At 38.6% G+C, this 24,542-nt stretch overlaps 1 protein-coding gene across 1 annotated transcript in view; it reads right to left on the bottom strand.

The window, feature by feature from the left end:
- The window catches only part of LOC136877138 (glutathione hydrolase-like YwrD proenzyme), a 70,144-nt gene extending 46,721 nt beyond the window's left edge, over positions 1–23,423 (bottom strand). The window contains exons 1-2 of the mRNA XM_067150950.2: positions 23,201–23,423; positions 17,003–17,156 (exon numbers count right to left, since the gene is read on the bottom strand). Coding sequence (XP_067007051.2) covers positions 17,003–17,156; positions 23,201–23,300 — 254 coding nt within the window. The 5' untranslated portion in view covers positions 23,301–23,423. The remainder of the gene's footprint in view (positions 1–17,002; positions 17,157–23,200) is intronic.
- Between the last annotated feature and the right edge of the window lie 1,119 nt (positions 23,424–24,542).

Below are 24,542 nucleotides of genomic sequence, written 5' to 3'. Positions count from 1 at the left end.
TTAGTAGTTATATACAGTACTGTGTATATCTTATCAAGGTTATTTATGCATGAATAGTAGGAATGTCAACATCTTTATCATAAAGACCCATGACTGAGCAAGGTATGTTAGGAAGTTCTGAACCAATTGACAGTATAGAGATAAGGAAGAGAAAGACCTTTGATTCTCTAGGACTATTAGTTTGGAAGAAAACAGTAGCTCACTAGAGGACGTCAGTTTGAGATAGTCCACTACAGATAAATGAGACCACAGATATAATACCACGCTCAAAATGGAGCACTCTGGTCACAAAACATATCCCACAAGATCCTGACCTTGGTGAAAAGGAAAGGGCCTTGATTCCATAAAGAATGGAGATATCACTGTAAACATGATGAAGCAAAGGAGCTACAGATGGTCCAGAAATTTTCTGGACTGTCAGGAATTTATACATCTCTGTTGAAGAAATTATTACTTGTATTAATAACATCATAAGGATCAATGCAGCATTTGATCTGTTCGTAAGATCAGCATGGAGTGTTAGTAAGGTACCTTCAGATTGGACAAAAGCAGTGAATTGCACCTATCTACAAGCAAGGAAACAGGAGGATTGCAACAACTATCGAGGTATCTCACTGATTAGTATGTACCAGGCAGAGTATTTACTGGCATCTTGGAAGGGGTCAGTGGTTGAGAGGAAGTTGGATGAAAACCAGCATGGTTTCAGACCGCAGATGAGCTGTCAGGACCAGATTTTCAGTATGTGCCAGGTAACTGAAAAATGTTATGAGAGGAATAGACAGTTGTGTTTATGTTTCGTAGATCTAGAGAAAGCATGTGACAGGGTACCAAGGGAGAAGATGTTCACCATACTGGGGGACTATGGAATTAAGGATAGATTATTAAAATCAATCAAAGGTATTTATGTTGACAATTGGGCTGCAGTGAGAATTGATGGTAGAATGAGTTCTTGGTTCAGGGTACTTACAGGAGTTAGACAAGGCTGCAATCTTTCACCTTTGTTGTTCGTAGTTTACATGGATCACCTGCTGAAAGGTATAAAGTGGCAGGGAGGGATTCAGTTGGGTGGAAATGTAATAAGCAGTCTGGCCTACGCTGATGACTTGGTCTTAATGGCAGATTGTGCCAAAAGGCTGCAGTCTAATATCTTGGAACTTGAGTATGGTATGAAAATTAGCCTTTTGATGTCAGTAGGTAAGAAATTCAACAGAATTGAATGTCAGATTGGTGATACAAAGCTGGAATAGGTAAATAATTTTTAGTATTTATGTTGTGTGTTCTCCCAGGATGGTAATATAATAAGTGAGATTGAATCAAGGTGTAGTAAAGCTAATGCAATGAGCTCGCAGTTGCAATCAACAGTATTCTGTAAGAAGGAAGTGAGCTCCCGGACGAAACTATATTCACATCGATCTGTTTTCAGGCTAACTTTGCTTTATGGGAGCGAAAGCTGGGTGGACTCAGGATATCTTATTCATAAGTTAGAAGTAACAGACATGAAAGTAGCGAGAATGATTACTGATATGAACAGGTGGGAACAATGGCAGGAGGGTACTCAGAATGGGGAGGTAAAGGCTAAGTTAGGAATGAACTTGATGGATTAAGCTGTACGGATAAACCGGCTTCGGTTGTGCGGTCATGTGAGGCTAATGGAGGAGGATGGGTTACCTAGGAGAATAATAGATTCTGTTATGGAGGGTAAGAGAAGTAGAGGGAGACCAAGACGATGATGGTTAGACTCAGTTTCTAATGATTTAAAGATAAGAGGTACAGAACTAAATGAGGCCACAGCACTAGTTGCAAATAGAGGATTGTGGTGATGTTTAGTAAATGCACAGAGGCTTGCAGACTTTTTTTTTTTTAATGTCACTCCGACACAGACAGGTCTTATGGCGACGATGGGACAGGAAAGGCCTAGGAATGGGAAGGAAGCGGCTGTGGCCGTAATTGAGATTCAGCCCCAGCATTTGCCTGGTGTGAAAATGGGAAACCACGGAAAACCATCTTCAGGGCTGCCGACAGTGGGATTCAAACCCACTATCTCCCAGATGCATGCTCAACGGTCTATAATGATAATGTGTGTGTGTGTGGTTTTTTTTTTGGGCAATATTGAGCTGACTGTATATTTGAAAACACCTATACAGGCCTCCCAGCACATCAACAGCACAATCATTCAGCAAGTGTCATCCTTAAATATCTTGGGACTGTAGTGACAGAGCATTGTGATCTCAAGAATGAAAGTTTATCCAGGCAAGCCAAAAATTTGTTCAAAAATATGAGATCCCTACTTACCAGTGGAGATCTCAACCATCAGCTCCGAGTTTGAATGTTGTGATTCTATGTTTACCCTGCAAGGGAGCAAACAGGGAGGGTGTGGTACTTGGCCAAAAAACATTTAAGTCTGGAGAACTGTGTGAGCAGGTGCATTTTAATAAGAATGTATTGCAGTCAAAGGCCAAAGAAAGATAACATCTACAGAACACTTATTACATCTTACTATAATGTGTTAATGACATTGTTAGGTGATTAGACAGCTCCCCTTGCTGTAAATGAATATTTGCCACAATTTGTCCTCTTGAATTCCAACTTTATCTTCATACAGTATTGTGATTTTCCTACTTTTGAAGACACCACTCAAACTTATTCGTCTACTAATGTCACTGCACGCCATCTCTCCACTGACAGCTTGGAACATACCACATATTCACAACTAAGTATTTTTTTAAATGTAACATACCACTTAGTCAAGTAGCTCGTTTCCTTTTTCCCAAGTCTTCCCAGCCTAAAACTTTACAGCATTTTTGTAACGTGGCTCTTTTGTCAAAAATAACCCAGAACAAATCAAGCTGCTTTTCTTTGAATTTTTTCAGTTCATGAATCAAGTAATCCTGGTGAGGGTTCCATACACTGGAACCATACCCTAGTTGGGGGCTTTCCAGAAACTTATATGCCTTCTCCATTACATCCTTATTACAACCTCTAATACCCTCATAACCATGTGCAGAGATCTGTACCTTTTACTTACAATTTATGTGATTACCCCAATGAAGATCTTTCATCGCATCAATGCAGTAATTAAAACTGAGGGGACTTTTCCTATTTGTGAAACTCACAACCTGACTTTTAACCCCGTTTATCATCATACCATTGCCCACTGTCCATCTCACAACATTATTGAGGTCATTTTGCATTTGCTCACAACCTTGTAACTTATTTGTTACTCTATACAGAATAACATCACCCACAAAAAGCCTTACCTCTGATTCCACTTCTTTACTCATATCATCTCTACTAATTTAACCCTTTCAGTCCGAGTACGCACAATTGTGCGGGTTCGTATTTTGCTTATCCCTGACCGTATTTGATGTTTTTTCGGCGCTAGACCGGACTGCAGTGATTGTGCGGGATACGTGGCGTCTATTTCAATTGTTTTTAGTATGCGCTTGACCGCCAGGGCGAAGGAAGAAGAGTTTAAAAAGCACAGTTGATCGGCGAGATGGCGAGAAGCAGTAGTGCCAAAAGTAAGTATTTATTTATTGCGTTTATATTACTCTAGAAGCTTTACTGAATACTGGAATATATTCAATGAAGTGTGTACATTGGTTAGTGAACGTAAATTTTGAAGATACATCATCGTATGTGATACAACGAGGTTTTGAATTTTGATACGCACAATTGTGTGGGTCCTTTTTTTCGGATGTTAGCTTTTATTTTGTAAAGTAAACTATCAATATGTGTATTGAGGAGCATTTTAGTCAGTTTTTGCCATACAAACAAAAATGCACGCCTCCAGTTTTCTTTCAGGTCTGAAAGGGATATCAAGAGGTAAAGTTTGTTTGTACGAAATAGCTAATCTCAGGAACTACTGAACCGATTCTAAAAATTATTTTACTAGTGTAAATATTCATTATCTCTGAGGGACATGGGCTGTATTTTATTTTCAAAACAATTCAACAGAGGGCGGGGCAAGATATAAAAATACTAGGCTAATATAGGCGAAATATTAAATTTGTGGTACAAGGACGAGACAAAGCTCAATTTAAGCCCCTTGACGCAAAGAACAAAACTCGGTAAGCCCTACGTCCCTAAAAACCATGTTTTAAGACCCTAAAACCAACTGTTATGGAGACATTGGCACCACACTACCCCTGCTCTAGGAATCGGATAAAGAAACGAACTGTCGTAACCATGACAACATCAGCTGGAGTATTCTTACAGCAGCGAGATTATCTACAATATATCTTAAAAACCTAACATGTTACTGACATGAACATTGGTATATGGAATCTCCTTTAAAAATAAAAGAACACAAATTTTTGTTTTCAGGAAATCCACTTAAGGGGTGATGGGGGGGGGGGGGGGGCGGGTGAAAAGAAGTGAGGAAGGAGCTGAATTCTTTACACGAGGATACATATATCTCAGAAACTGAAGGTGTTACAGACATTAAAACTAGTAGTTGGAATCTCTTTTAAAAATAAATGAACATACTTGTTTGGAAAATCCACTTAATAATAAAAAAAAGCAGGTGAATTTTTAAAAATGAGTATCTTCTTCTTCTACTACTTTTCCACACCTGTGGGGTCGCGGGTGCGAACTGTGTCGCACATGTGGATTTGACCCTGTTTTACAGCTGGATGCCCTTTCTGACGCCAACCCTGTGTGTAGGGATGTAATTACTATTGCGTGTTCCTGTTGTATTTGGTAATGTGGTGTGTTGAGTGAATATTAAGAGGAGAGTGTTGGGACAAACACAAACAACCTGTCTCCGAGCCAGATGAATTAATCACACACGGTTAAAATCCTCGACCCAGCCCGGAATCGAACCCAGAACCCTGTGAACCGAAGGCCTCAACGCTGACCACTCAGCCAAGGAGTGGGGCAGTTTTTAAAATGAGTATATCTACAGTATATCTCATAAACTTATAAAGGTTACAGATGTGAAAATTGGTACTTGTAATCCCCTTTAAAAATAAAGAAACACATACTTTTTGTTTTTCAGAAAATCAACTCAAGCTGGAGATCAAAAATAAATGAAGAAGGAGTTGAATTACCTTTATGAGGATACTTATATCTCAAAAACTAAGGTGTTACAGCTGTGAAAATCGGTATTTGGAATCTCCTGTAGATATAAAGAAACCCTTCTTTCTTTTTTTGACTTAACAGAGGACTGTTTCTCACATAGAGTTCCATGTTGCATGTTCCAGATTTAGCTCTGCCAGTAGCCTGGTCATCTTAGCCCCAAAAGCCAATGCCACAAACGTGGTTTACAAAGAGGTTCTGGGGTAAATGAAATGCAATTTTTCAGTGAGTTTTTATACTTTAGGGATTTACAGATAATATCTTAGTGCAGTACCGCGAAACAATGAATTTTTATCAACTTACCAAATCCTTGCAAGCGAAGCCGTGGGTAACAGCTAGTTTATATATATGAGAAAACATAAGGGTCCAAAAATACTGCCTTGAGGAATTCTACTCTTAATTATTACAGCGTCAGATAAAGCTTCACCTAGTCTAATTCTCTGAGATCTATTTTCTAGAAATATAGCCACCCATTCAGTCACTCTTTTGTCTAGTCTAATTGCACTCATTTTTGTTAGTAGTCTCCCTTGATCCACCTTAGACAAGTTAATCGCGATACAGATATCTGCTATATCTTGCTGGAATCCTACAAGTTGACCTTTAATGGAATAAAGTTTCCTAAACCCAAACTTCCTTCTATTGAACCAGTTATTAATTTTGCAAAGATGTCTTATTATAATCAGAAAGAATGCTTTCCCAAAGCTTATAAGCAATGCATGTCAAACTGTCTGGCCTATAATTTTCAGCTTTATGTTTATCAACCTTTCCTTTGTATATAGGGGTTACTATAGCAACTCTCCATTCATTTGGTATAGCTCCTTCATGCAAACAATAATCAAACAAGTACTTCAGATATGGTACTATATCCCAACCCATTGTCTTTAGTATATCCCCAGAAATCTTATCAATTCCAAACGCTTTTGTAGTTTTCAACTTTTGTTTCACCTATCAGGAAGTTTATTATTATTATTTTGTTATCATTTATCAGGCAGTGATAACATTGGCATGTCAACAACAACAGTCTCCATTGTTAGTACTCTTGAACATTACTTGATTAAATAACAAATGACTTACTATCTCTCTGATACTGCTTGGTGAAGTGGTGGTGGTGATTATTGTTTTAAGAGGAAGTACAACTAGGCAACCATCCTCTATATAACACTAATCAGAGGGAAAATATGGAAGGGGTCCGACACATCGAAAAATGAAGATGTCGGCCCAAGGAAGACAAGGGCCAGGTGGTTGGTGGTGATTATTGTTTTAAGAGGAAGTACAACTAGGCAACCATCCTCTATATAACACTAATCAGACGGAAAAATGGAAGGGGTCCGATACTTCGAAAAATTAAGATATCGGCCAAAGGAAGACAAGGGCCACGAAGGGCGTGAAAATGAAAGACTCCCTAGCCCTCGCAAACCTAATAGCGTCGGGGTCGGAAGAGAACAAGACTTGACCAAGGGAGGTCGGATAGGATAGATGAAAGTGAGGAGCCTGACACAAGTAAGTGGAAGCAATGCCAGGACTCAGCTGAGGGCCCCGTGGTAGCCAACCCACGCTCCAAAGTTCAGAGCCCCTGGGGCCCCTTTCAGTCGCCTCTTACGACAGGCAGGGGATACCGTGGGTGTTATTCTACCGCCCCCACCCACAGGGGGATGCTTGGTGAAGCCATGATGGCAACAGTTGCCCATTCTTTAGTGTTGCATAAAGCAAAATTTACTGTTTCTTTTCTCTCTTTTCTATTTTTAATCAAATCAGTGAAAGGTTTGCCAGATAAGTTCAAGGTGCATGGTAACATGAAGAGTCATTGTAATTTGCAAAGCCTGGAGAAGAAGTAGAAACGTTTCTGTTTGTTTTAGTATAAGAGTGGTTGAACAACCCAGAGATCAAATCTTGGATAGAGCAATGCAGTGTCAAGATTCAGTGAGGCATAACATGCGTAGGAGTAGCTTTTCAATAATAACTGATGATGCAATCAGAGTTCTTTACTCATATCATTTGTATATACATATAAGAAAACACAGAAGTCCAATAATACTGTCTTGAGGGACCCCCTCTCTTAATCATTACACAATCAAAATTATACCTAGGTATTCACAGAGACCCCTCCCCCTTGAGGATTGTTTAAATGTATGGAGTATACCACCATAATAGGATGAACACTTTATATGTTTATTTTCTTGTTCCTATCTCTCTCTATATGACTCAATTTTTTACCTGATTTTTCCTTCCCAGTTTATTTTGTTTCTTTCCTTGTAGTATTTTTTTAATTGACTATTCACCACACCTACACGGATAGGTCTTGTGGCAATGATGGAATAGGAAAGGGCAAGGCGTGGGAAGGAAGTGGCCATGGCCTTAATTAAGGTACAGTCCCAGCATTTTCCTGGTTTGAAAATGGAAAATCGTGGAAACCATCTTCAGGGCTGCCGATAGTGGGGCTCAAACCCACTATTTCCCGTGTGCAAGCTCACAGCTGCACGCCCCTAACCGCACGGCCAACTCGCTCGGTTTAGCAGTATTCTAGATGTGCACCGATCGATATTCCTACATACTTCCTAAGGGTTGCAATCCAATATTTTGAAGAAATTAATATTTCTGTTTTTCGTTCTTAACATGCTGAGGATTGAATTTTAGTGAAGTTCTAACTTTGTACATCAAATGGTTTCAGAGACAGGAATATTTTTGTTAAGACAGAGGAAAGCAACCACCATGAGGAATTTCAAGTGTGAACGTAAAACAGCTTAGGAGTAATGAGTAGTTTTGTTTTTGGAGCTAACCCCCATTTAATCCTGTTGGGAGTGGAATACTAAAAAAATCTTAAATTCATTTTAGGACTAGTTTTTCTTTTATTAAAAAAAAAAATTGCTGTACATTGCACTGACACACATAGGTATTATGGCGATGATGTGATAGTAAAAGGCTAGGAGTGGGAAGGAAGTGACTGTGGCCTTAATTAAGTTACAATCCCAGCATTTGCTCGATGTGAAAATGGTAAACCACGCAAAGACATCTTCAGGGCTGCCGACAGTGGGGTTTGAACCCACCATCTCCTGAATGCAAGCTCACACGGCCAACTTGCTCAGTAAAAATTTTAGGACAGAAATGAGCAACCATGATATAAAATTTCAAGGTCGAATATAAAATAGTTTTGGAGGAATGAATTTTTTGTTTGCTTTTGGAATTAACCCTTATGTAACCCTCTGAGGGATGGTATTTTTTCTAACCTTACCTTACATGACACCTAGGGCATAAAAGAACAACCATTTTGTGAAATTTCAATTTTATACAGCAAACAGTTTTAGAGGAATAAATAATTTGGTTTTCAGGTTTTGTATAGTTTAGTGAAGAATAGTTTAAGAAATAGGGAAGATGCAAAATTTGTAAAAACTGAAACAGAGCAGATATTGACACAAAGAGATGGCATACTAAAAAGATGGGAAGAATAATTCTCAGAATTGCTAAATATTAAATATAGTGAACTGGTAGATGAGAAGTACCAGGAAGAAATAACAGGGAAAGAAGAAGAACAAGGAAAGGAATATCGATGTAAGAAATAGAGGAAGTCATACAAAAAATTAAGAGCCGTAAAGCAGCAGGAGTGGATGAGGTAACTATGGAAATGATAAAAGCAGCAGGACCAATAGTGCCACAGTGGCTGTATAGATTATTTAAAATAATCTGGAGGAAGAAGGAGATCCCAGAAGAGCGGGGAAAGAGTTTAATTATCCCGATATAAAAAAAGGTGATAAAAAGAAATGTAATAACTACAGAGGGATCACCCTTATTGACCATGTAGCTAAGATATTTGAGAGAGTATAGGGAGGAAGCTAGAAGGAGAAATGGAAGAAGAACAGTGTGGTTTTAGGAAAGACGGATCAACGTTTGACCTGATCTTAACATTAAGACATGATGGGGAAAAGATGGGAGTTTGGAAAAGATATAGTGACGACATTTATTGGCATTGAGAAAGCTTATAAAGTGTGCCCAGACAGTTGGTATGAGACACATTAAGGAAAATACAAGTTAACAGAGTGGAAGTGCAAATGATAAAAGGTATGTACAAAAATTGTATTAGTCATGTGAAGACTAGTATAGGAAAACAAAATGGTTTAAAGTTGAAACTGGTCTTCAACAGGGAAGTGTACTATCCCCCATACTATTCATCACAGTCATTGATGAAATTCATAAGAACATTAAACAGAGATTGGGAAGACAGACAACAAAAGCCATGTTGTTTACAGATGATATAGTGATATGGGATGAGGATGGAACGGAAGTGCAAAAACAAAGAGATGTATGGAATCAAGAGATTAAAAAAAATTGGGATGATAGTAAGCACAGACAAAAGTAAAACAATAGTGATGACAAGGGAAAGGAAGGAAGGAAGGAAGGAAGGAAGGAAGGAAGGAAAGAAGAGGAAAGATAAAACTGAATGGTGAAATTCTAGAAGTGGTTAAAAGTTTCGAGTACATGGGAAGTGTGATCACGGAAGATGGAAAGACAACCAAGGAAATTGGGAAAAGAATACAACAAGCAAACAGCTTCTACCAGAGTGTAAGGAGTATTTTTGGAACCAAGATGTCCCAAAGAAATGTAAGAAAGTAATATATTCAACCTATTATGAACCCATACTAATCTATGAAGCTGGATCATGGACTACAACAAAAAGAGAGGAGAATACAGGCAGTGGAGATGAAATTCCTAAGAGGTATTGAGGGCAAGACCAGAAAGGATAGAATCAGAAATGAAGAGATAAGGAAAAGGACAGGAATCTTGAAACTTCAAGACAGGATAGAAACAACAAAGCTAAAGTGGTATGGGCATATGATGAGAATGGGAGAAGAGAGAGTGCCAAAACAAGTTTTTTTCAGAGAAGTTAACAGGAAAGAGACCACAAGGAAGACCCTGAAAGAGATGGACAGATTCAGTGTGGGAGTGCATAGAGAACAGGGGAGGAAAACCAGAAGATGTACTTAAAAAAGGAGAAGGGTGGTGGAGAGACAGGCAACGATGGAGGTCCTTGATTCACAACCCAACCTGGGAAGCTGGAAATGGGGAATTAAGATGATGACTTGAGCCCCCATTTGATCCCCGTAGGAGCAGAAATTTTTCAAACCTTTTCTTAGCGAGTACCTAACACATCAGAACAAAAATCATGCAAAATTTAAGTTCCTGCATTGAGGAATTTTGGAGATACAGTGATCAATCTATGAGTCAGAAGGTTTTTGCTTTTATCAATCAATCATCAATCAATACTCATCTGCATTTAGGGCAGTCGCCCAGGTGGCAGATTCCCTATCTGATGTTTTTCTAGCCTTTTCCTAAATGATTTCAAAGAAATTGGAAATTTATTGAATGTCTCCCTTGGTAAGTTATTCCAATCCCTAACTCCCCTTCCTATAAATGAATATTTGCCCCAATTTGTCCTCTTGAATTCCAACTTTATCTTCATATTGTGATCTTTCCTACTTTTATAAATGCCAGTCAAACTTATTCGTTCACTAATGTCATTCCATGCCATCTCTCAGCTGACAGCTCGGAACATACCACTTAGTCAAGCAGCTCTTCTTCTGTCTCTCAATTCCTCCCAACCCAAACATTGCAACATTTTTGTAACACTACTCTTTTGTCGGAAATCACCCAGAACAAATCGAGCTGCTTTTCTTTGGATTTTTTCCAGTTCTTGAATCAGGTAATCCTGGTGAGGGTCCCATACACTGGAACCATACTCTAGTTGGGGTCTTACCAGAGACTTATATGCACTCTCCTTTACATCCTTACTACAACCCCTAAACACCCTCATAACCATGTGCAGAGATCTGTACCCTTTATTTACAATCCCATTTATGTGATTACCCCAATGAAGATCTTTCCTTATATTAACACCTAGATACTTACAATGATCCCAAAAAGGAACTTTCACCCCATCAACGCAGTAATTAAAACTGAGAGGACTTTTCCTATTTGTGAAACTCTCAACCTGACTATTAACCCCGTTTATCAACATACCATTGCCTGCTGTCCATCTCACAACATTTTCGAGGTCACGCTGCAGTTGCTCACAATCTTGTAACTTATTTATTACTCTATAGAGAATAACATCTTCTGCAAAAAGCCTTACCTCCGATTCCACTCCTTTACTCATATCATTTATATATATGAGAAAACATAAAGGTCCGATAGTACTGCCTTGAGGAATTCCCCTCTTAAATATTACAGGGTCAGATAAAGCTTCACCTACTCTAATTCTCTGAGATCTATTTTCTAGAAATATAGCAACCCATTCAGTCACTCTTTTGTCTAGTCCAATTGCACTTACTTTTGCCAGCAGTCTCCCATGATCCACCCTATCAAATGCTTTAGACAGGTCAATCGCGACACAGTCCATTTGACCTCCAGAATCCAAGATATCTGCTATATCTTGCTGGAATCCTACAAGTAGAGCTTCAGTGGAATAACCTTTCCTAAAACCAAAATGCCTTCTATCGAACCAGTTATTAATTTCACAAACTTTGCTAATATAATCAAGAAGAATGCCTTCCCAAAGCTTACATACAATGCACGTCAAACTTACTGGCCTGTAATTTTCGGCTTTATGTCTATCACCCTTTCCTTTATACACAGGGCTTACTATAGCAACTCTCCATTCATCTGGTATAGCTCCTCTAACCAAACAATAATCAAATAAGTACTTCAGATATGGTACTATATCCCAACCCATTGTCTTTAGTATATCCTCAGAAATCTGATCAATTCCAGGCGCTTTTCTAGTTTTCAGCTTTTGTATCCTATTGTAAGTGTCATTGTTATCATGTAAATTTTAATACTACTTTGGCCTTAGTCTCCTCCTCTATCTGGACATTATCCTTGTAACCAACAATCTTTACATACTGCTGACTGAATACTTCTACCTTTTGAAGATCCTCACATACACACTCTCCTTGTTCATTAATTATTCCTGGAATGTCCTTCTTGGAACCTGTTTCTGCCTTAAAATACCTATACATACCCTTCCATTTTTCACTAAAATTTGTATGACTGCCAATTATGCTTGCCATCATGTTATCCTTAGCTGCCTTCTTTGCTAGATTCAATTTTCTAGTAAGTTCCTTCAATTTCTCCTTACTTCCACAGCCATTTCTAACTCTATTTCTTTCCAGTCTGCACTTCCTTCTTAGTCTCTTTATTTGTCTATTATAATAAGGTGGGTCCTTACCATTCCTTACCACTCTTAAAGGTACAAACCTGTTTTTGCATTCCTCAACAATTTCTTTAAACCCATCCCAGAGTCTGTTTACATTTTTATTTACCATTTTCCACCGATCATATTTACTTTTTAGAAACTGCCTCATGCCTGCTTTATCAGCCATATGGTACTGCCTAATAGTCCTACTTTTAAGACCTTCCTTTCTATCACATTTATTTTTAACTACCACAAAAACAGCTTCAAGATCACTAATACCATCTATTACATCAGTTTCCCTATAGAGATCATCTGGTTTTATCAGCGCCACATCCAGGATATTTTCCCCTCTGGTTGGTTCCATCACTTTCTGAATCAGCTGTCCTTCCCATATTAACTTATTTGCCATTTGTTGGTCATGCTTCCTGTCGTTCGCATTTCCTTCCCAATTGACATCTGGCAAATTCAGATCTCCTGCTACAATCACATTTCTTTCCATGTCGTTTCCCACATAGCCGACTATCCTATCAAATAATTCTGAATCCGCATCAGTGCTACCCTTTCTCGGTCTGTACACTCCAAATATATCAAGTTGCCTATTATCTTTAGAAATGAGCCTTAAGGTACGGGTTATTCTGCCCGAAGGCAGGTCCGAACCTCCGCAGAGGTGTTCCTGAGCCGGAGTTTACGTGCGGTAGGGTGGCCAGTTCCTTTCCGCTCCTCCATTCCCTTACCCCCCATCAACAGCGCGTGGCAACCCAACCAATTCCTGACCACGTCCAATGTTGCTTAACTTCGGAGATCTCACGGGATCCGGTGTTTCAACACGGTTACGGCCGTTGGCAAATGAGCCTTACACCTAGAATTTCATGTGTCTCATCTTTAACATTTTTGTAGCTTACAAATTCATCTTTCACCAGAATGAATACTCCCCCTCCCACCATTCCTATCCTATCTCTACGATACACGCTCCAGTTCAACACTAACAATTTTATGTCATTCCTACTTGATTTCCAGTTCCCTGTTCCCTTATCACCGCTCCCTAGGCCACCCCGTTTTCCTGAATGTACCTCCCTATTACCCTTCCAAACACATTTCCTGACTTATACGTACCACTGCGGTTTAAGTGAAGGCCATCTGAGCTCAGATCCCTATCTCCTACCCACCCATTAGGATCTAGAAATTTCACTCCCAGTTTCCCACATACCCACTCCATAGTCTCATTTAAATCCCCAATCACCCTCCAGTCAGTATCCCTCCTACACACTATTCCACTAATAACAATCTCCTCTTTCTTAAACTTCATCCGTGCTGCATTTACCAGATCCCACACATCTCCAACTATGTTGGTACTTATATCAGCTTGCCTTACGTTGTTGGTACCAACGTGAAACACTACCACCTTCTCCTTCCCCTCTTCCCTCTCTTCTACTTTCCTCAACATCTGCCTCAACCTAATTCCTGGATAACATTCTACCCTGGTTCCCTTTCCTCCACACACTTTCCCCACGTGTCTAACGATGGAATCCCCCATGACCAGAGCCTCAACCCTATCCACCTCATTTGATCCCCTCCTCTCTTGGTCAGCCCTATCTTTCCTGATAGCTGCAGAAGCTAATTCCTCCTCCCTTTTCTCCTTCCCATGACCCTATTCCACCTGTCTTTTCCTATCCTCTACTCTGCATTTCCCTTTCCTACCTTTTCCCTTCCTCTTGCTTCCACACATCTCAACAACAGTTCCCTGTCCCTCATCTTCCCTCTGTTGTTCTACCTGGAGTGACTCGTACCAATTTCGCACAGGCACCTGTCCTGAATTCTGATCCTGAATAGAGCCCTTAGCCTGCAATCTCCTTCCCCTTAGAACATTAGACCACCTGTCTTCTATAACTCCCCCCTTTCCTTTCCCACCCTCTTGTACACCTACTGTAACCTGTACATCATTTGAGGGAGTCCTATCTTCCTTCCTGTCTTCTGTGAGAATCCTAATTATCTCCCTCAAAGTCTCCAACTCCTCCCTCATACAACCATACACCTTTCAACATCTGTGCACTTCTTTTTCAGTCATTCTTCCTTATACATATATATACACACATATACACATATATACTGTTTTCAACTTGTAAACTGAAGAAAGTTTAGGAAGAAATGCAAGGTCAAGTAAGAATCGGTGAATAACTCAGGAAATACTAGACTTGACTGACAAACAGTGAAAGTACACGAGTGTAAAAAATGATGAGAGCAGAAAAGAATACAGGTGATTAAAGAATGATGTAGATAGAATGTGCATGGCAGCTAAGGAAGAATGATTGAAAAAGAAGTGCACAGATGTTGAAAGGTGTATGGTTGTAGGAAAGGTAGATGCTGCATATAGGAAAATCCAGGAAACCTTTGGAGAGAAGAAGAGTAGTAAGAGCTCATATGGAAAACTACTTCTAGAGAAAGAAGACAAGGCATAAAGATGGCAGGAATATATTGAACAATTGTATCAAGGGAAAGAAGTAGATGATAAGGTTCTAGAACAAGAAGAGACTGTTGGCGCTGATGAAGTGGGAGACCCAATTCTGAGGTCAAAATTTGACGGAGCTCTGAAACACCTAATTAGGAACAAGGCACCTGGAATTGATGACAAACCCTCTGAATTACTGATAGCCTTAGCAAAAACCGGCGTGGTGAAGTTATTCCATTTTGTGTATAAGATGTATGATAAAGAAGACTTTGTACAGAATATTGTTATACCTATTCCTCAGAAAGCAGGTGCTGATGTGTGAAAACTACTTCACCATTAGTGTAGTATCTTAAGCTTGAAAAAACTTGATGATAAGTTGAAGTTGAACTGGGAGAAGATCAGTTTGGCTTCAGAAGAAATAAAGGAACACGTGAAGCAATTCTGACTTTATGTCTGATCTTATGATTGATTTAAGAAGGATATACAGGGCATTCATAGATCTAGAAAAGGAAGATTCTGAAGGTAATTGGGACCAGATACCAAGAAAGAAGGATTATGTACAATCTGTATAAAAATCCGTCTGTAGTGTTAAGAATCGACGGCAATCCAGAAAGGAATGAAGCAAAGCTGCGGTTTGTCCCTTCTCCTTTTCAATGTTTATATGTTGTAGAACAGATGGTAAAGGAAATCAAAGAAGAATTTGGAAAGGGAATCACAATATAAAGAGAGGAAATCAAAACGCTAAGATTTGCCAATTATATTGTTATTTTGTCTGAGTCTGCACAAGATGTGGAGAAACTGCTGAGTGGTATGGACACAGTCTTGGAGAAGGAGTACAGGATGAAAATAAGTATGCCAGGCTGAGTGGTTCAGACGGTTGAGGCACTGGCCTTCTGAGCCCAACTGGCTCAGTCCGGTGGTATTTAAAGGTGCTCAAATCCATCATCCTCATGAAATTTACTGGCATGTAAAAGAACTCTTGAAGGACTAAATTCCAGCACCTTGGCATCTCCAAAAATCTTAAAAGTAGTTAGTAGGACATAAAGCAAAATGACATTATCATTCAAAACCGACTTTCAACCTATTAGATCGTGTGTATTACGTATATTTAGTACGTGTTGAAGAGATGTTAAGATGTTGGGAGGTTGTGGGTTGGTGTCTGGTTGGCCATTTTTGTTCTGTACTTAACATCTCTTCAACACGTACTAAATGTACGTAACACGACCGGATAGGTTGAAAGTCGGTTTTGATTACAACGCGGTCGTGAAAATTCAATTTTCATTGACTTGGCCCTCAACGGGCAACTTAAACGCACTCTAAAGTGTGATGGTAGTAGTAGCAGACCTGTAGCTTAGATCCTTTCCAACAGAACAAAGATGGCCTAGGCCACCATAGCTCAATTGGTAGAGCAACCGACGTGAAATCGGGAGGTTGTAGGTTCGGATCCCACTGGTGTCTGGTTGGCCATTTTTGTTCTGTACTTAACATCTCTTCAACACGTACTAAATGTACATAACACGACCTAATAGGTTGAAAGTCGGTTTCGATTACAACGCGGTCGTGAAAATTCAATATTCATTGTCATTATTATTATTTAAAATCAATACATCGAAAAGTAAAGGGGTAGTTGAACAAGGTCAGATAATGCAGGAAGTATTAGATTAGGAAATGAAGTCTTAAAGGAAGTAGATGAATATTGTTAGTTGGGTAGTAAAATAACTAATGGTGGCAGAAGTAAGGAGGACATAAAATGCAGACTAGCACAAGCAAAGCATAGACGGCCTTTCTTAAGAAAATAAATTGATTCAGTTTGAATATTGATACAGGAATTAGAAAGATGTTTTAAAGACTTTTGTCTGGAATGTGGCATTGTATGGAAGTGATACATGGACAATAACTAGCACAGAATGAAGGGAGGTGTTACAGAAGAATGCTGAAAATGAGATGGGTAGATTGATTCGTGAATGATGAGGTACTGAATCAAATTGATGAGAGGAGAATGATGTGGAGAAATTTGACGAGAAGAAGAGATAGAATGATAGGACATGTCTTAAGACACCCAGGACTTGTAAAGTTGGTGTTTGAGGGAAGTGAAGTCAGTAAGAATGGTAGAGGTATGCCAAGGCATTAATATGACAAACACATGTAGGATGTAGTAGTTACTTAGAAATGAAAATGTTAACACAGGACAGGGTGGCATGGAAAGCTACATCAAACTGGTTTATGGACTGATGACCCAAACAACAACAACAACAACATCATCCTGAGTGTAGAATAATGATAATTTTCCTTACCTGCCATTAAGTCCATGAACTGTTTTTGTCTTAGCGTTGTAGAAGAGACAAAATGCATCTCCACCAAGACCTGTACTGGTTGGTTCTGTCACAGCTAGTGCTGCTGCAATAGCCACAGCAGCATCTGCAGCATTTCCTCCTTGTTCAAGGATATCTGAAAATATTAGAAACATTCCATTTTAAAGAAGAGAAGATTTCACTATACCAGTAGTAAGCATGTGTGCTTGAGTCATCAGTACATAAACTGGTTTGATGCAGCTCTCCATACTACCCTATCCCATGCTAAACTCTTCAGTTCTACATAACTGCTGCATCCTACATCTGCTCTAATCTGCTTGTCATATTCATACCTTGGTCTAACCCTACCATTCCTACCGCCCACACTTTCCTCAAAAACCAACTGCACAAGTCCTGGGTGTCTTAAGATGCGTCCTATCATTCTATCTCTTCTTCTGGTCAAATTTATCCAAATCAATCTCCTCTCATAAATTCGATTGAGTATCTCTTCATTCTTGATTCGATCTATCCATCTCACCTTCAGCATTCTTCTGTAACACCACATTTCAAAAGCTTCTATTCTCTTTCTTTCTGAGTTAGTTATTGTCCGTGTTTCATTTCCATACAATGCCACGCTCCAGGCAAAAGTCTTCAAAAACATCTTTCTATTTCCTGTATCAATGTTTGAAGTGAGCAAATTTCTTTTCTTAAGAAAGTTCTTCCTTGCTCGTGCTAGTTTGCATTTTATCTCCTCCTTACTTCTGCCATCATTAGTTATTTTACTACCCAAGTAACAATATTCATCTACTTCCTTTAAGACTTCTTTTCCTAATCTAATATTTCCTGCATCACCTGCCTTCGTTCGACTGCACTCCACTACTTTTGTTTTGGACTTATTTATTTTCATCTTGTGCTCCTTCTCCAACACTGTGTCCATACCATTCAGCAATTTCTCCAGATCTTCTGCAGTGTCAGATAAAATAACAATATCATCAGCTAATCTCAGGGTTTTGATATCCTCTCCTTGGATTGTGATTCCTTTCCCAAATTCCTCTTTGATTTCCTTTACCGCATATGCTATATAAACATTCAAAAGGAGAGGGGACAAACTGCAAATAGTAATCATACGGGACCAAACATCACTACACTGTTAAAGAAAACTAGCTCAGAGAAGGGTTCTGGAATGCCTCAACATTGGTGTTCATGTCATTTTGCTGAAATTTATTGGCTGATGTCTACTACAGCTATTTTTACACTTCCAGCTATAACCATGTATAGGGAGAAGGGAGGTTTGAGAGCAAATGCATAGTATCAAGTATCATTTTGAAAATATGTATACTCTTTATATCTTGCTGTATGCTGATATAGATGTTGATTCCCATAGGGAACTTGAAATATTTGTCCCGAATGAATAAATTTATAATACTAAAGTAGATATTCGCCTCCGTAGCGTAATGGTTAGTGTTATTAGCTGCCGTCCTAGGGGGCCCGGGTTCGATTCCCGGTCATCATCATCATCCTAAACCATCTCCAGTTTCCCGGGTGTGGTATATGAGCCTCCTCCATCTCATCCTGTCCTTGTACCATTCTTCCTCCACCAACTTGTCCCAATCATGACCTCTCAGCATTACATCGCTCTTAACTAAATCTATCCATTTCCTTCGTGGCCTTCCCACGGGTCGTCTTCCTTCTACCTTTCTGTCAAATTCCTTCCTTGCAGTTCTGTTTACTGGCATCCTCTTCATGTGACCAAACCACTTCAGTCTTGATATCTGAATCTTATTTAGGAGAGAATTGTCTATTCCTACTTCTTCTCTAATTTTCTCATTCCTAATCTTGTCTTTCCTGGTTTTCTGGATCATAGTGCGTAGGAATTTCATTTCAGCTGCCTGAAGTTTGGAATTATCTCTATTGGTCAGTGTTGTGGTTTCGAGACTGTATGTAAGAATTGGTGTATAATAGGACTTGTACAATGTCATTTTTGTTTTCATGGGTATTTGCTCATCCCACAGCAGGTGTCTTACCTGGTGGTAAAATTGTGCTGCCTTATTGATTCGATTGTTCACCTCATGTTTTGCTAGGTTGTCATTTGATATAACGCTACCCAAGTATTTGAAAACTGGAACGCTGTCCAGTTGAGCTTCATTTAACATGACTATTGGTTCTGCTCCTTCCGCATACACTTTCATCACCACCGTCTTGGTCTTGCTGATGTTTAAACCATATTTCTTAAACTCCTCATTCCAGCTTTGTATTCTCTCTCCCAATTCATCTTCTGAGTCACTCCAGATCGCAACATCATCTGCAAATGTGAAGGCTTTGATATCTCCGTGTTCTTTCCTTTTAATAGATTTCATTATTACATCCATTACAATAATAAATAGAAGTGGTGACAATGAGCTGCCCTGCTGCACTCCTCTCTTTGTTTCAAACCAGTCCGACAAACCACATCCTACTTGAATACAGCTTCTGTTCCCACTATACAACATTTTCACTTTGTCTATGAGGCTGTCTCGCACTTGAAGTTCTTTCATGCATTGCCAAATTCTTTCCCTTGGTACACTATCGTATGCTTTCTCAATATCCAAAAATATTAGGAATAAAGGCTTGTTCTTCTCCCAGTATTTTTCCATTAGCATCCTAATTGCAAATATAAGGTCTGTAGTTGACCTTCCTGGTCTGAAACCATACTGCTCTTCTTCCAAAATTGGTTCAACAATATCTCTGATTCTGGTCTCTATTATTTTTTCCAATATTTTCAGGACATGAGACAGTAGTGTGATACCACGGTAATTAGTACATTTTCGTCGGCTTCCTTTCTTGAACAGAGGTACAATGATGCCCATCTTCCAGTCCTCAGGAATAGTATTTTCCTCCCATATCTTGTTGAGCAGTCTATAGAGCCATTGGATTCCTGGAACTCCCGCTGCTTTCAGCATATCTGCACTTAGTTCATCTACGCCCACTGCCTTTCCTTTCTTCATGCTCTTGAGCGCATTTTCAACCTCAAGCCATGTAATTGGTGGTTCAGTTGTGGTTCCTCGACTTGGCTCTCCTCTATCCGTTGTTATGTTTTCTGTATCTCCATTCAGCAGCTTTTCGAAATAGATCTTGAGTTCTTGTTTAATTTCTCCCTCTTCTTGTGCCAGAGTTCCATCATCACGTTCTATTGCTCTTATGGTCTCTTGATCCCTTCTCTTGTTTTTCACTACTCTGTATAGCAATTTCATATTTCCTCTACTGTCCTCTTCCAGTTTGTCTGCAAACTCATTCCATTTCTTCTCTTTTTCTTCCCTTACAATGTTCTTTACAGCAAGTTTCTTGTTCCTGTATACTCCTTGAAGTCTTTGTATTTCTTGTTCATTTCGTTCTTGTCCCTGTTTTTGTTTCTCCTTGTCCAGTGCCTTCTTTATTTGGTTTCTTTCTTTCACCGCTGTTTTCACTCTATCATTCCACCATGGTGTCTCCTTTTTTCTTTTGATTGAACTTGTAACTCCACATAGGTTTTTGGCTTCTCCCACAAAGGTGTCTTTGAAGGCCTTCCATTCTTCATTAACGCTGGTTACTTCACACTTCGGCAAACTCTGTTGAATCCTTAGTTTGTATTCTTCCTTTATTTGGACTTCTTGCAACTTCCAAGTTTTAATCCTTGGTTTTTTCGTAATAAGTTTCTGCGTTTCATTTGTCTTATGTTTGAAGTCTACTACCAACAATCTGTGGTCACTGTCCATGCTTTCACTAGGGATGACCTTTACATCTGTGATGTACCTGCCACCATCTTTATTTGTGATTACGTAGTCAATCAATGTTCTATACTGGCCATCCCAACTGTACCTTGTTATTCTGTGACTGTCTCTTTTTTTTGAAGAATGTATTTTTGATTATAAGATCATTTCTTCTGCACAGATCTAATAGTTGTTCTCCTTCTGGGTTCCTTTGTCCAAATCCATGTGGGCCAATGATGTTCTCGTACCCAAGTCTGTCTACCCCAACTTGCGCATTTAGATCTCCAATAATAATAACATTTTCCTCATTAACTGTATCTTCCAGGTCTTGCCAAAATTTCTCTTTGTCTTCCTCACTGCAGCCTGTCTGTGGGGCATACACTTGTATGATGGTGTACTTAGTGTTCTCCAGTTTCATGGACATTTTAATGATTCTATCACTTTTGCAGATAACTTCAGCTGTAGCATCAGTCCTTTCGTTAATTAAGAATCCAACACCATTTTTCGCTACCTTCTCCCGGTAATGCCAGAAATTTAAGAATGGCAGGAGGGCTGGTATGTGGTTGAAATGGTACACGCAGCTCACCTCCATTGGGGGTATGCCTGAAAAGGGCTGCACCACCTCGGGATGAGGACACGAGTTTACTTTTAGCTGGTCCGTTATTGGACATTATAAATTTTCCAGCTAACTCATTCCTGATTGCAAGTGTTTTGCCTCAGAGTGCTAAGTTGGACTCATCAGTCAGCAAATAGCAGACCTACCAAGACCCATGGCTAGTGCATACTGTTAGTTAGCTGGAAAATTTATAATGTCCAATAATGGACCAACTATATTGGTATTGCTGTACACTGGTGAGACCTAGTGTTTACAGTGCACTGTGTTTGCTGGTGTGGGCTAGAATAAATTTGTTACTTTCATTGACCTATCTCACTCTCATCCTTGGTTTTGACAACATGAAAGTGACTGAGTATGAATGATGCTAGTAATGCCATTCCTTATGCAGCCAGTCCCTGCTATGAACGGTATACAAATGTTGCTCATAGGGTTGGTTGGTGCATACATTTCAGTGGGCTTAACAGACTGTTAACATACCACAAAATATCAATTTCATGTTTCTGTATTGACAGCTAAATTAATATTAAAAAACTTAAGTTTCACATTCATCTCATCTATAGATGTTTTGATCCTAATTGGATCATCTTCAGTAGATTGCTAAAATTCACATTACATATTGTAGTTAAAAACATTTAAGACTGAAGTAAGAATGATGTTATGAATGTTAAAATATTTTTATTAGGAAAAGTTTATGGTCTTATGAGGTCATGGTTTAAATAGCAAGAGGACATCACAACAAGTGCACACTGAAAATTTTAAACCACGGCCTTATAAGAGCATAAACTGTTTCTTAATAAGAACATTTTAACATTCATAATATCATTCTTACTTTTTTAATGTTTTTAACTACAATATGTAACGTCATTTTAGCAATCTACTGAAGATGATTCAGTTAGGATCAAAATTTGTATAGATTCTGAGATTTTTAAATTCACATTAACCATAAGGTATTGAGTAAGGATGATACTGTTAAAAAAATAAATCATTGTTATAGTGATTTAAAGAATATTAGACTGATAACTGCTTCTGATTCGGTGAGGAAAGCAACAGGAATCTAGCTCATTCCTCATTTTCCTAGTATGCCTCTTCAGTGACTCTGTGACAGCCGATGGCAGAGCGATTTGGGTATCAAACCAGGCTTACGGCTGAATACTCAACATCCATAGTGTTACATAGTTGCACATCATATGAATAATTATTATGTCATCAACAATATTTCCTAATATTTAATTCTTTTTATAGAAACATGCTGTTGATGGTTTCATTGCATTTTTCAGGTCATGTTAGCATGTAAGTTCTTTCTCCAGTAATTCATGTAATGGATGAAAGGTTGCACTCATTCAAAAATAATCTGGTGATTTAGGAAAGTACTTCTTCATACACGATCACATTTTAATTTAGAATGATTTAAAAGCAGTTATTTAGGACTGTATATCAGTTACATATTTCAAGGTAAACAAAACTTGATAACCCATGAACTTGAAAGACCTTGAAAGCTAGCTTAACTTTATCAGATATAGCTGGTAATTTATACTGAATATTTGCTTTGTTCTAAATGCAGCATCATTTTTATTGTATATTCACCCTGTTTTTCTCATACGATTAGGAAACATCTTAAAATCTACCTGTATTAGTATAATGTATAGTTCAACTATCGTCCTCATTTTCTCAAGGACACTCTGACTGAATGAATTATTGAATGAATTACAAATACTGAATCATCAAGGAGTAAAATATGAATTCATTAATTCCCTTTCAAAGTTGTCTACAGATGATTTAGTTCCCTTTCAGAATAACAACCTAATTATGATTAATTATATTTTCTTTTAGAAATAAAATAAAAATGACCCATGAACTTACCTAAACCAGCTTTTGTGGCCAACGGGTTATTTGATGAGGCACAACCATTTTTTACTAAGACAGGAGTTCGACAGGAATTAAAATTCTTTAGCTCTTCCATACTATAAACAACTGAGAAGTTACTTAGACGATAACTAACATAAAAACCTTTGATGCGTATCTCTTAACTCTTCTGTTATCTTGTCTCCCCCCTTTTTTCATAGGGGGAGAGGGGAGAGAGAGTTTTTTATGACTCATAGGTGATTTTCATACTTATCAGTAGTCTAGATATATAGTGAAGAACCTGCAGCACCCATATCCCCTATTCCATATCATAAACATGGTGGCATTGTATCTATACTACTGAGATAACATGCAAGGCCATTGAAGGTAAATGACCTTAGAAAGCTGCTTATTATCAATATAACAGCTGATTAAGACCTTGACTACTGTTTTGCATCACTCTGATATTTACCATCAATCATTTTTAAGCTATTGTTATGATGGGGTTGCCACTTATTTAAAGATATGAACGTCATTAATGTTTCCGTATTGAACTGAGATCAACGATAAGATATCTATTAGGTTCAACCTTTTCAATACTTAGTACTGTTTTAAAAGGGGTTGCCACTCCCGAAGGCATTTTAGAGCTACTGTCAGCAATAATTGAAGTGGTCATTGTTAGAAGGCAGAAATGTTATGTACTTGATATAAATATTATTGAGAGCTTAATCTATAAAGAAAGACTTTACAAAGGAATGTTTTCTAACATTATTTTAATAAAATTAAAGCAAATTGGTGCAACAACAACATTCATGATTGTCTTTTGTTTTCTTTTCCAAAACAAGACCTCTGGGAGGGCTTTGATGATACCAATCACTAGTAATATAGTTTGGTTTCATGGTTTAATTGTTTAACATGCTGGCCTTTGGTCACAGGAGTCCTGGAAGAGTCGGCAATTTTAACCATAATTGGATAATTCCCCTGGCAAGAGGACTGGGTGTATATGTTGTCTTCATCATTTCAAATCAAAAGACCTGCACCTGACGAGCCGAAGTCCTTGGACACATCCCGGCACTAAAAGCCATACACCATTTCATTTTATTAGTAATATAAAATAGCACAGAAATCAAAATTTCCCTAACATCCTAATAAGTCAATTTTTGTCAAAATTAAGATTTCCAAGGATACATATAGTATCTTTACATCTGTCTGTTTTCAGACCAACTTTGCTTTATGGGAGCGAAATCTGGGTGGACTCAGGATATCTTATTCATAAGTTAGAAGTAACAGGCATGGAAGTTCTGAGAATGATTGCTGGTACAAACAGGTGGGAACAGGGGCAGGAGGGTACTTGGAACGA

This window comes from Anabrus simplex, chromosome 7, assembly GCF_040414725.1.
Source record: "Anabrus simplex isolate iqAnaSimp1 chromosome 7, ASM4041472v1, whole genome shotgun sequence".
Lineage (NCBI taxonomy): Eukaryota > Metazoa > Arthropoda > Insecta > Orthoptera > Tettigoniidae > Anabrus > Anabrus simplex.
Note: the sequence above shows the minus strand (reverse complement) of the source record. Positions and strands in the feature narration are given on the sequence as shown.